We start from the raw sequence: 12,806 nt of genomic DNA, 5'->3' as shown, positions 1-12,806 counted from the left end.
GCTGCAGCATTTAAAGCGTAGCTCTGGTCAAGTCAAAGCAGTACAGCTCTGCTGGTGTGGAGACAGTTGAATTGGTTAAAGTGTCTTTAATACATACTGCGCCTTCATGTGGGACAGAGGATGACATGGCCATGCCCACACATAGCAGTTCATACATTATGTCTATGGGAATAGCTAAAGGATACAGGAAATAGTTTTCCTAACTATCTCCCAGATGTTATTCAAACCATTTATCCTTTAGGAATATCTATGAATTTTAAAAATTAAATTGGAAAAGATTTGACTAACAGGATTAATTGAAACTATAATGAGAAAGATAAAACTTATTCAAATGCAGTCTCAAAGAAGCTCCATTTTTTTTAAACTCTTCAAACCAGGGTGTGTTGGATTCACAAACACAAGACTCAAAACAAAGAAACATTAGAGAGAAGCACCACATAATTCAGGCACATGGTGTTACACACCTATTTTCAAATGCTTAGAATTCCTTCTGGCTACAATAAAGCCATATAGGCAGAACTCTACATGGACACATATACAGTGCTTGTTCACAGTGGTGTTCACAGTGGTGTTCACGGGGAACACCAAGCCTAAGACACTCTGTTGGTAAATTTAGGATCACATATGCATTTCTTTCCTCCCTTTGGCATCAGAGTTTGTGAATGAAAAGACACTTGGAGTGCAACATTATGGAAAAATGTTGACAAATAAAAAATATTATTGTTTCATCAGTGAGAGATCACAGAATGGTTTGGGTTAGAAGGGACCTTGAAGATCACCCGGTTCCAACGCTCCTGCCATGGGCAGGGATACCACCCACTGGATCAGGTTGCTCAAAGCCTCATCCAGCCTGGCCTTGAACACCTCCGGGAATCCATGACTTCACTGGGCAACCTGTGTCAGTGCCTCACCACCCTCCTGTTAATACGATGTTAACATGATGCTTAACATTACTTGAGATCTAACCCTAACTGAGCTGAGAAAACCAAAGGGGTTTTATTTCAATTCCTGGGTTTTTTCTCCTAATAGTATGTACTCCCTTTCCTAAGAGGGATCTGCGTTATTTTCTGGCTTGCAAAGTCTGTGGCATATCTGACTTCCTAAAGAACAGCACACCAACACACTTCAGGACTTCCAGCTTCTGGAGAACCAGAACTGGGAAAATGTAGGGCACTGAAGCTGGAAAAGGCACAAAGAATGGGGGAGGAAAAACATAGCAGCCAAAATAGAAGTGAGAAACGCAATCAGAGCACCAGGTAACAGTGCAAGGCAGTTTTTTCAGTGAAAATTGATTACTTTAGAAGAAAAGGATCTCAAAAACTACTTCTAGAGAGTTCACACCTTCATTTAGATGACCATTGCAAAAGAACCTGAGGTCTGAGGAAACACTGTTCCTCACCTCAATTCTTTTAAGAACTCTTGATTTCATTTGCTGCTCTGGAAAGCTCAAAAAATTGAAATTATTTGTTATTTTATAAGAAATTTCTGGGCAACTTGCCCTTGCACCAATCCAAGCCAAAGCCATCAGTAACTCATGTACCTTTCACAATCTTCTTACAGAACACCAAACACAAAGAAATCAATCCTGTTCGTATGCAATGCTCTGTACACACCTCTGGGCTTCAGAACTCCTATATGAGACTCTATTTTAAAATCTGAAGTTTCTAAACTGAAGTCAGTTAAATTTTAGAACGAAACACAGGAAACAGTATACTGAGATGGCTGAGAATAATACAAGCTGTAGGCTTCAACATTTTGAAAGGCTTAAGAACTAGTCAATAAGTGACAATCATAAATCAATAGAATCATATAATCTTTAAGGCTGGAAAAGACCTCTAAGATGATCAGCCCAACTGTCAGCCCAACACCAACACCTACTAAACTATGTCCCAAGGTGACACAGCCACATGTTTTTAGAACACCTCCAGGGATGGAGACTCCACCACTTCCCTGGGCAGTCTCTTCCTGTGCTTCACTACTCTTTCGGTGAAGACATTTTTTCTAATATCCAATGTAAATCTCCCCTGGCAAAATTTGAGGTCATTATAAATGTTTATATGAGGCACAAATTAATCCAGCAGATTGCACAGGGGGAGAGCAGACAGGGAATAACTGGAGGTGTACAAACCAGAAACTTTTCAGCGCCGCAAGTCCTTCATGCTGTCAATGAGATTTTAATGGACTATCGAGAACAGGCAGAATATAGTTTATGCAACCTTGAGGAAACATATGGCATTATGTATGTGACAAATGTTGTCACCCAGTGTGATGAGCACTCACAACAAACAAGCAAAAAGGTTAAAAATAACAGCTTCTGATAGTATGCGTGGCATGTAACCCCATCTTCTGTCCCGCTAGGGAAGACAAGTAGACAGAAAAAAAGGGGGTTAATTGCTTAAGGGATTACCAGGCAGGCTAATATTTCTCGGGCTTCAGCTTTTAGGAACCAGATCAGCATGAAGAGGAGACTGACACATGGTCTGTGTAGACTCATCTTGGACCAGTGGAGAGACTCTTTCAAGAAATTAAAGTTAAGGTTGCACTCAAGAGCTGCCCTCGCTCTCTGTTAACTGTAAAAAGAAGTGGAACTTCCCTAAATTAACTGTACTGTTGGTGAATTCTCAGCACAGACTGCTTTCCTGCAAAACACAAATTTAGGAACAATTTAGTTGTGGAGTGATGTTATTCTAGACCTTGACACTGTTAGCAGACAAGAACTGACCCAGATATTCTGTGAGACAAACTGCTATGCAAGCATCACAGCAAATATCACAGAACAAAGCAATATCACATACTCATTAAGGGGATAGTAGGCATCCAAACACCAAGGGAAACTGGACTAGAGTATGGAGGATGGACAGCTTTGCACTGAACAGTGTTAACATGCAGTCACACAAATAGAAGGCTACAATCAAACAGCAGAAGCTGCTCAGCATTCTCTTGTTACAGAATACTGATGTGTGTGGACGATGCAATGAACAGGGCTAAATGTTCTGCAAGTCAGATTGCTTTGAAGGGCTCGAGTTATGCTATGATGCGTCAGCTGAATTCTCTGAGAAATGGAAATGACAGACACAGAGCCTGGAAGAGACCTATTAGGCTTTCACTTTACCTTCCCGCTGGGCCAAAGGACCCAGACTTGCATCCATACCATTGATGCAGAACTGCACTCATAACCTCCTACAAAGTCCCTCACCATCTCAATTCAATGCTTGAAGTTTCTAGTGTTCTTTTTCTACTATATAATTTGCATCGTTTTTTTTGTTATAGATCAGGACAACCACTTCTTGTCTGCCAGAAGCCAATGTGGAAAGCAAACCGCTGTTATTCCCATTATAGTATCTTTTATATTGTGTGACTTGTCACATCTCTCCCCTGCTCGGTCTCCTTTTCCCCAGACTAAACAGTTCCAGCCCCTGCAACTTCTGTACATGGTTTACACTTCCAAAACTTTAATTTTTTTTTCTTTTTCTGGAATTAAATTTATCTTAAAGCACAGTCTGTAAGATCCAGATGAGGATCCAGCACTGCCGCACAACACAGACTGGTGGATAAAGCTGGACAGAAGTAGCATCAGCTTTATGAACTATGACGCACAGTCGCAAATGACCAGGGAAGCGATGAGAACAAGAGTGCTTGGATTGGCTTTTTGCTTGTTTGTTAAGAATCAGACTTTTTGTCTAATTCACTATAAAGAAAACTGTGTCATGAATTAAAAATTCAGTTATCAGCCATCATCGGCCGCAATGTAAGGTTGTTGTCCAAGTATCCTCATGCTTCGTTTTATGACATGGAACCACACAACTGTTCTAATTAACTGCTACCTTCACCTATTTTTTTAGTTTTAAATATATTCCTTTAAACATGACTGAAGGCACTTGCTCAAGGAATAGGACAACTACACACAGACCTGTTAGTGCTTGGCTCAGCATAAAATCACAAACTCTTCTACAGCATTTCTGCTTATCAGAAAGTATCTTGAAATCCAAGCTGCATGTCTGCTTTAGTGCTCCATATGGGAGTATCTGGCCCCTGACACTCCATAGATATCCCTCCTCCACTCACCCCTTCCTGTAAACTACAGCTTAATTTTGAAAAGCTCTTAGTATTTAGCGTATGATCTGTTCTTTTCATGTCTCACACTTTATCATAATAAGGCAGTTCACTTCATTATCTCAGGCTGCCTTTGGGGTCTCGATTCTCCCTACCACATCACTTCTTTTCAGAGATCACAGAAAGGCTTTAGCAACTACTGATATCTGCTGCTCAGCCCACCGAGGTATTCCTTTTTTTCATCTGAACTTGTTCCTGCTTTTCAGCTGTCACCATGCTCCAACCTCGGTGTACAACTGCTAATATTGAACCAACAACGCAAACATGAAGACAGAAAGAAAAATGAAGCCACAAACCCCCAAAATTATGTAACACCAAATGAAAACCTCTTATTTATGCAGCAGAATAAATGCAAATTGACATCTGAACAGTGTAAAACTATTAAAGAACTCTGCTTTGATGACCTTACAATCTAATTGTATGTAATACACAAAACTAGTGGAACAGTTGCGAGAGTAAAAATCAGGAGTTATACACTTGATACAGCTGCTATGTATTTTTTTTTGTCTTTAAGAGAACATTCAACATCAAAATTAACATAAATGTGAAAAATGTAATGAGACTGAAACTAACAAAAAGATGTGTTTAGAAATAAATAACTTCCAAACTCGTACAAAAGAAGTACTGTATCAGATGAAAGAAAACAAAGGGAATTAACAAAATTCATCTAATTCAACAACACTGAAATCTGTCGAGATGCAAAAATATAAAAGAGAATGAGATTAATCCACCTTTATTTATTACCAAAATACGTATTATGGTCTTACATTTTCTCCATTCACTTCGGAACTCCATTTAAGAACCTATGTATTAGACTAGAATTGCTGAGTCAATAATAAAGTACATGCTGCCAGGCAACAACATAAAATTAATTTTGGGCATTAAACAACTGAATCTGTAGAAAAGTTTGGTTCGAGTTTGTTTGTGGCAACTGGGTTGGGTGTTTTTTGTTAAAAGCCCAGCTCAGCAGGCATCCACCATTTTACTGTAGCGCGCAACACCCAGGACTGAACGGAAAGGTAACTTGAGTTATTCCAGTAAAGCATAACACAATATACACCACACAGTCAGCAGAGAGAACAACACTGAAAAACATTAAGTATTGGTTTCTGTTTGTAAAACCATAAACAGTCCAGATTCCCTCTTTCCAGGAAACTCTAGATGATTCAGTTCCCCAATAAATGTGTTCTGAAGGAAGCAATGACCTCTTCATCTCCAAAGTTAAGACACATTTAAGGACATTTGCACTACCTCATCCTGTCAAAGAGAGTTTAATACCACCAAAAGCTCCTCTGAACCACAGCCATTAAAAAACAAATAGCTTTGTCACATATTTTGAATGTTGTTTACTACTGTCATCACCCACTGTATCAAGGTAACTTCGCTGGCTATTTCTGAGATGCATACGGCAAGAGAAATAATGATCTTTACTCCTATGAAGAGTTTGCACTGTTTTAATCTACAGTAAATACAAGAAGATATGATAGCAAAACAGACCCATAAGAAGCGAGAACCTAGTATGAACTGACCAAAATTAGCAAATCTGAGTAAGCCAGATTTTTCTGTTGAAGCAGGGACTGCAAAATCATCTTTTATCACATTTGGCCATTAGTTACAAATTCGGCTTTTTCTCCATGGTCACCCTCTGACACTAACTTGACCATCTGGAACAAATTTGGAAGGAAAGAAGAGAAGATGAGAAGAAAAAAATATGCTTACAACGCAAGACACTATTACTTCTACTGAGCGCAATATGCACTTAACGGGAATGGAGGAGAGGATGCACAGCTGCCTCTTGTGTCTGTATCAACACTGATGTTGCCTCCAGTTCTAATGACTAACAGTACAATAATTTATCATGCTTTTTTCCCCACAAAAGTAATGAATAGTGGTAATTTATAGCACTTACAGAAGACACAACGTCAGCTTTCATAAATATCTCAGCTAAAGAGAAGTTTTTTCCACTAAAATTTATACAAGAGATTGAAATGTCATCTAACTGCATCTAACTGAGGCAAGAGTGTTAGTACCTATGGTGTCTCTGTGGTCTACAGGGACAGAGAAGATAACTGTCAAGAAGACAATTCAGATCCTGGGTGGGTTAAAACGCCCTTGGAAAGTGGATCTCTCTCTGCTGTACAAAACAGCTCTCCAGGACAAGCTGGACAACCTGTGGAGGTGAGGCAACCAAAACAGGATGGACCTACACTAAATATTCAACAAATACCAGAACAGTAGGGCTGGAAAAAAGAATATAAGTCTCACTATTCCCAGTCAAGAGCTCACTTCACTTTGCAGCCTGCATCTACGTAACAAAGATCTATTCTGTATTATGCCCATTCCTACAATCCTTACATGTACAAAATATCTCACTGTTTCTCACAGAGGAAACAGTGGGTGCCTGAAAAAAGACTACTACCATAAAAGCAGCTACTTTAGAAATGAAAGCTTTATGGTGAAAGTCAGCAGAGTTTAGAGAGTAGTTTTCTGACACTTTTTTGTTTAACACTTGGAAAACTAAAATTGTTCTTTCCACAGCCTATAAATATAACCTACAACTTTGCACTGCTCCTAGTCAATTCACTGCAGAAACTGAGAGGTAGAGAGAACTCAAAGTGGAAAATTGGGCCTTTTAGCCATGCCTTTACATGAGAATACTTATTCAGCAACTGAAAGGACAAGAAGCTTGAAGTACCTATTAGAATAAAAAGTGAAACAAAAACCTCCCATATGTGCTGGATTTTCTGCTGCAAGAGGCCTACAACTATATCCACTAAGATCACTGAGCACAAAAACTTATGATCTTAACTTTAAATTTTGATATCTAAAAGGAAGTCGCCAGTTTTAAGGAGATTTAGGGCATGAAAAATCCAGTGCATTAATGGGAGTTGGCTTCGTCTGCTCCTTTATGAACTTCGCTTCAAAAGTTCCTGCCAAGTTGTTTTTAGACCACTTCCTTTCAACAGGCCATCCACATGAAGTCAGCATTACCATCACAGAATCTGACATTTCCTGAAGCATATCTGTTGGATTCTTCTAAATAGCACAGAAGTCCAAAGGGGATCAGATTGAGACGTTTTAATTCTTGGCATTGATGTGTTTAATAAAACATAGCCTTTTAGAAACACAGAAAAAAAATTTTAATATAAAAGGTGTGATAAAGCTATTCCATGATGAACAGAATCAGCCTGCCTTTATAAAATGGCTACAAGGTGGAGTGAGTCAAGGTGATATTAGCAGCCTACAGGTTTCATCTGACTACTTCCACTCACTCTCAGAGACAGAAAACAGGATGAAGGCAGTATAAATCCCAACATTCAAGTTCCTCTGACTGCCTAGACACAGCTAAATGTGTAAAGATGATGACAGGGTTAGTCTAGAAGCACAAGTGCAGCCAGACATCTAGATGTGGGGGGTTCCTGCCATCACCATGTCAATCATATGCAGGGCTCCAAAACTGGAATCTGGTCTCCAAAACCCAGGAGTGTGGATCTAATTAGTTCCTTCCATCACCGTGAAAGACATGAACGAATTACAGTAATATTTTATGCTCTAAACTATTCCACAGACTAATCTAAAATATATGCAGTTACAGATCTAAATATAGTCCCTTACAGTTAAAAGAAACTGACTCAGATAAGTAACTTGGGGAAGCAGGGAAAGAAGACATCCAAAAGCACACAAACACCTGACTTCACTTAGTGACCTGACCTCACTTATTACGTGTGGTGGTAGTAGTTTTAAAGCTAAGCTTCACTCAACAAGTTCCATCCATTTGTTATGAACAGTTGTATTCAAACATATCCTAGGTTGTTTGTGAAAGTAACTAAAAAATAATGAAATTATTTCTCAAATTTGCTCACCCCATATCATCTCTAAATGGCAGTGTCCAACAAGTGATTTTGCAACTAAAATCGAAGGTCCCATTTGATTTAAAATTTGAAGCGTACTTAAGTGAAAGATGAGCAACCAAAAGCCAAAGAGAACAGCTACTTGTTCAACCAAGCAGCAGTAGCAGAATATTCCACACAACACCTCATCCCTCACCTAGAGAAGGTCATTCAACACCTGCAGGGTAGGTCGTTCTCCTCCTTCTCCCTTTCCAGCCTTGCTCTTTTTGGATTTTTTTGCTGAGACTGACAGCAAGCATGCCAACTTTGAATATTCTTGGGAATGAAGACCTTTATTTCCCCTCCCAAATGAAGCAAGAAAACAAAATCCTTTCACTCCAGCACATCAGACAAGAACAATCACACACCGACACAGAACCAGTAGCAAGCCTCTTTTTTTCCACATCCGTAAAAAAAATCAATGCTTCCTCTAAGTTATATGGTTTTTACTATGAAGCCAATTAAACAGGCCTCGACTTTTAAAGGCAATATGGCAGACACCATATCAAGAAAGTAAAGTGTACGTTAGGTCCAAAGTTAAGTGAAATCTGAAGACCAGTACTAGACGTGAGAGCTCTTTCAAAGGCAAATTCTCAAAATGCATTCACTGTTCTTTAGAAAGAGCCAGAACTGGTCACTGCCAAAGAAAGTAGTGTTCGGTAACAACTTCCAGTGATAAATGTCCAGATATTTTTTGAAATAAAGACATGGTTTTACAGGTTTCTCTGTCTTGATACAGACTTTAGGAGAATATTCTGATCAAATAAAAATAGCAACATATAAAGAAGTGCTGAAAGGGAGAGTGATAATCCTGTTCCTAATGCTGCTATTGAAACACAATCTTTTGCACAGCCTAGAAAAGAGCATGCCAGCAAGATTTCCACAGACACCACAGGTGGAGAAAGACAGTAGACATGAACTCTCAAGTACATAAAACCAGAAAGGGAAAATAAATCATCAACAAAAATATGAAACTACTTAGATATGTAGTGCTGTCAAAAGCATAAAGCAAATAAATGGGAAAAAAAAAAACCTCAGCCAAAAATCCCCTCAATCTGCCTAATATTCATAGGAGTATTAGGGATTACTTGTAACAATAGCAGGTTTTATTTAAAATGCTAGAGTGTTTCAAGTAGCCAGCATGCTTTTAATTACACTGAGAAAGTTAAAGTCTATTGCATGGCCTAGACAAGTTAAGTAATTTAAAATAATAATAAAGTTGCTGATCCACTAATATTTTTAATCCTGCAATTCTTGAATACATTTTTAACAATATACTTTTAATACACGAGTACATTCACACTTGCAACTTCACTGCACTGAGTATTTCAAGGATATTTGGGTCTCTTGAGTCTCTTGTTTTAAAACGGTCAAAATATATACCCTCATAAGCAGAAGAAGAAATTAAAGCCTTAATGTTCATTAAGACTGACTCAGACTGTCTTGAAACAAACAGGAAATTCACAGATTTTTAAGGCCAGAAGGGTTCACTATGGTTGCCAATCGAACTTCCTGCACACAAGAGCCCCTAAGATCTCACCCAAAAAATCCTGCAGCAAGTATTTTGAAACTGAACTACAGCTCAACACGGGCACAGAAACATCCTCAGTGTAAATCACCTAAATCAGGATTCAGACTGAAAATATGAAAAGACAAGTCTTAATTTTCCTTCTGTACACAGGTGGAGTACGCAAGCCGCACAGTACATAACAGCAACACGTTTACAGCACAGCAGGATGAATTAGGGGACGGTCCTCCCTCCTCTATAAACATTCCCATCTTTACTACATATAATTACTAGTTAATTATATGAATTACAATACAAATCATTAAAAAATTCCCATTTTGAAAACTCATTTCTACACTGACATCTGTTAAAATATAATTACAAAATCCCATTTATCATTTTTTGTATAAAAATAATTCTAGCAATTTGTGTGCTTTTATAATTATTTACATAGTAAGTGTTAATTCATAACTAATACTGAGAGGTTATTCCTACAAGCAAAAGAATCCATAATCACATCAGCTATATCCCCATTTCCGTTGTGTTAACATTCACTTTTTGCTCCTTCCCCTGTGTTTTGATATCATCAGATCCAGGGATATATCACATCCAGGGACATTTGGACAGAGAAGATGAACAGAAAAGGTTTACATCCCATTTATTCTATTAGCATATTCTGAAATTTTAAATTGGTGCCATAGTTACAAGGAACTAGGAAAAAAAACTACCATCTATAACTGGTTTCAGAGTAAGAATTTGCCCCATATATTCCCCAGTACTTGTATAAACACTGGAAACCACGTTTTCCAAAGCAGCATCTATACTTGCAGTGATCATAAACTTTAGGAGAGAAGGGGAAAAACGTAAAGCCAGTCACCTTCTTCTAAATGTTGCCATGCTACAGTCATAAAGATTGTACTTCTGCATTGTGTTAAAAGCACGGAAATCAAAGTTAGTTAAAATCACATTTAAAACACAACATTCAAAATATCTTCAAAACACAACTCTCAAAACTTTCACTTAAAATCACATTTGAAACTTTCCTATTTATTTATGCTGCTACTGATGGCTGATGTTTATCTGCAAAACGTATAAAGAATGCATAATTGACTAAAACTGTGATTTTAGAATTCATTAGCGTTTGTAAGATTTTTACTCCCATTTTCAGCGCAAAAGAAAAACAATTTCAATCCCCCATTAAAACACTTTTAATTTGAAATTGTAAGTGTTAGAAATCAACAATCTAACAAAACAACAAGAAGACGCAATATGAGATATGAAGCTTCATAGCCCACCTTTCTTCTTGACTGGCATTCTTCTTCCTACTTCTGAATCTGGTTGCAAGCACTTATCTACAGGTACTAACGTCGTACTACTCAGCGAGGTCAGGAACTTGTTATTTATTACAAAACACTTTTATAGTTCAGTTAGGAAATGCAGCTTCAATCTTCATTTCTATCAATGCTTGCTGTTTTCTTGTACTGATCTTCCGATGCCTCCCACGAGTAAGAAAAAAAAAGGGGGGGAGGGGGAAAGAATCTTTCTGATTTTTTTTTTTTAAAGAGATGTTTTCAATTTCCTTAAAATATACTTGAATCTATAAAAATACAAGATAAAACGTTCCTTGGCAATATAAAACCTTATAATAACTCCTCTTCTGGCAACAAAGTTTGAAAATTAAAAGATTTTATGTAAGACAATTAAGGCACAGTCCATCTCTAGGCAGCTGTCTCCAAACTCCACCTGTATGTGCTCAAAAACATATTATTTGCAGGACAAAAACGCCCAAATAATCCAAATAAGGAGGAAGACAAAAACAATCCAGAGTAACTCTTTAACTTCTTTCACCTCTTGAATGAATGTTGCTAGCTATGTATGAGGTGACTGCACAGCAGACTGGAAAGGTCCCTTTTTCCTCACCAGAAAACAGCCTCCAAATATCCCCCTTACCCAACAGAAGTCACTGCCCAGTCACTTTCATTTTTATTATCTGCAAGCCAGCCAGCCTTACGGTCTTTAATGTCCCTCTGATCCTCCCATGAATTAAAAGAGAGGATTGAAAATGAGGAAAGCAATCCCTTGACCTGGAATTATTAAAGTGACAGTGCTGCTCGCTGGGCACTTTGGCAAAGCCGATCGCTTTATACTGGAGTCATTGACTTCACGCCATTTCTTCCCTTGCACAGCAGCCACTTCGCGAAAGAGGAATAAGGGAAGTTAGGAAAAGAGCTTCACAAAAGGTTCATTTTTCAGAGATAATGAAGTATTAATGGAATAGAAAGCAAGCCATGAGATCGATCCGGAGTTTCCCACTCGGAAGCGCAGCTGGTTGGCTTCAATACGAGCCTCTCTCTCCCTCTCTTGTTCTGGAAAACACAAAAAAAGAAACAAAAACGGCCCGGATTATCCTCATCTAGCTCCTGAAGCGTGGAAAAGGTGGGCGACCTGCAGCCGCCTTCCCTCCCCAATGAGGAGCCGCGACGCACACGGCGGGGCTTTGGTGGCACCGCCGCCTTTCGGAGATGGAAACGGGGCGTGCGGGGGGCGGCTCTGCCCTGCCCGTCCCCGCTCCCCGGGGCAGGGAGGACATAGAATGGCTCGGGTTGGAAGGGACCTTAAAGATCACCGAATTCCAACCCCCCTGTGGCGGGCAGGGACACCCCACTAGATCAGGCTGCCCAGGGCCCCATCCAACCTGGCCTTGGACACCTCCATCCCCTCCCCTTTCGCCCCTTCCGACCCACAACTGCCGCCCGGAGCCGGGATGGGGCGAGGTTTAAGGAAGCGGCCGATCCTCCCCGCCCCGGGGCCGCTGAGGGGCAGGGCGGAGGCGGGGGATGCGATGGCGGGGCCGAGGGCGCTGCGGCCGGGTCAGGGGGGCAGCGGGTTACCCCGAGGACTCCGCCTCCCCCTCCCCATCGAAGGGAGAGTCCCCGCGTCCCGGCCGCCAGCTGCGAGGTCCCCGCTCAGCCCCGTCGCCATGGAGGAGCCGCCGCCGCCATCCGCCGCCCCTTAGCAACGGGCGCCGCATCGCCCGCCGGGCCCGCAGCCAATCGGGAGCCGCCGTGCTGGGCCCGCCGGGGAGCGACCAATCAACGGCCGCCTCTGAAGCGGCGGGCAAGATGGCGGCGCCCACAGGGTGGGGTGGGGTGGGGCGGGGCGGGGCGGGAGGTGGGAGGGGCTCCCTTGAAGGCGGTGGCGCGCGCGGAGCAGCGGCGGAGAGTGGTGTGGGGCGGCGCGCGCCCGCCAGGGGAAAGGGGGGGATGTTGGCTTGCGGTGAGGATTGAAGCCAGGAT

The 12,806-nt window shown here is 40.7% G+C and overlaps 1 protein-coding gene across 13 annotated transcripts in view; it reads right to left on the bottom strand.

The window, feature by feature from the left end:
* Nucleotides 1-12,552, bottom strand: part of DLG2 (discs large MAGUK scaffold protein 2) — a 1,074,248-nt gene extending 1,061,696 nt beyond the window's left edge. For 7 of the 13 annotated variants that reach the window (XM_054071940.1, XM_054071949.1, XM_054071968.1 and 4 more), the window contains exon 1: nt 10,806-12,343. In XM_054071940.1, coding sequence (XP_053927915.1) covers nt 10,806-10,824 — 19 coding nt within the window. In that variant the 5' untranslated portion in view covers nt 10,825-12,343. Of the gene's footprint in view, nt 1-10,805; nt 12,347-12,401 lie in introns of those variants that run through there. The other 6 variants (XM_054072006.1, XM_054071930.1, XM_054071916.1 and 3 more) reach the window with 5 other exon arrangements.
* Between the last annotated feature and the right edge of the window lie 254 nt (nt 12,553-12,806).

The sequence above is a fragment of the Cuculus canorus genome, chromosome 1 (assembly GCF_017976375.1).
Source record: "Cuculus canorus isolate bCucCan1 chromosome 1, bCucCan1.pri, whole genome shotgun sequence".
Classification (NCBI taxonomy): Eukaryota; Metazoa; Chordata; class Aves; order Cuculiformes; family Cuculidae; genus Cuculus; species Cuculus canorus.
This window is presented reverse-complemented; position numbering and strand designations above follow the sequence as displayed.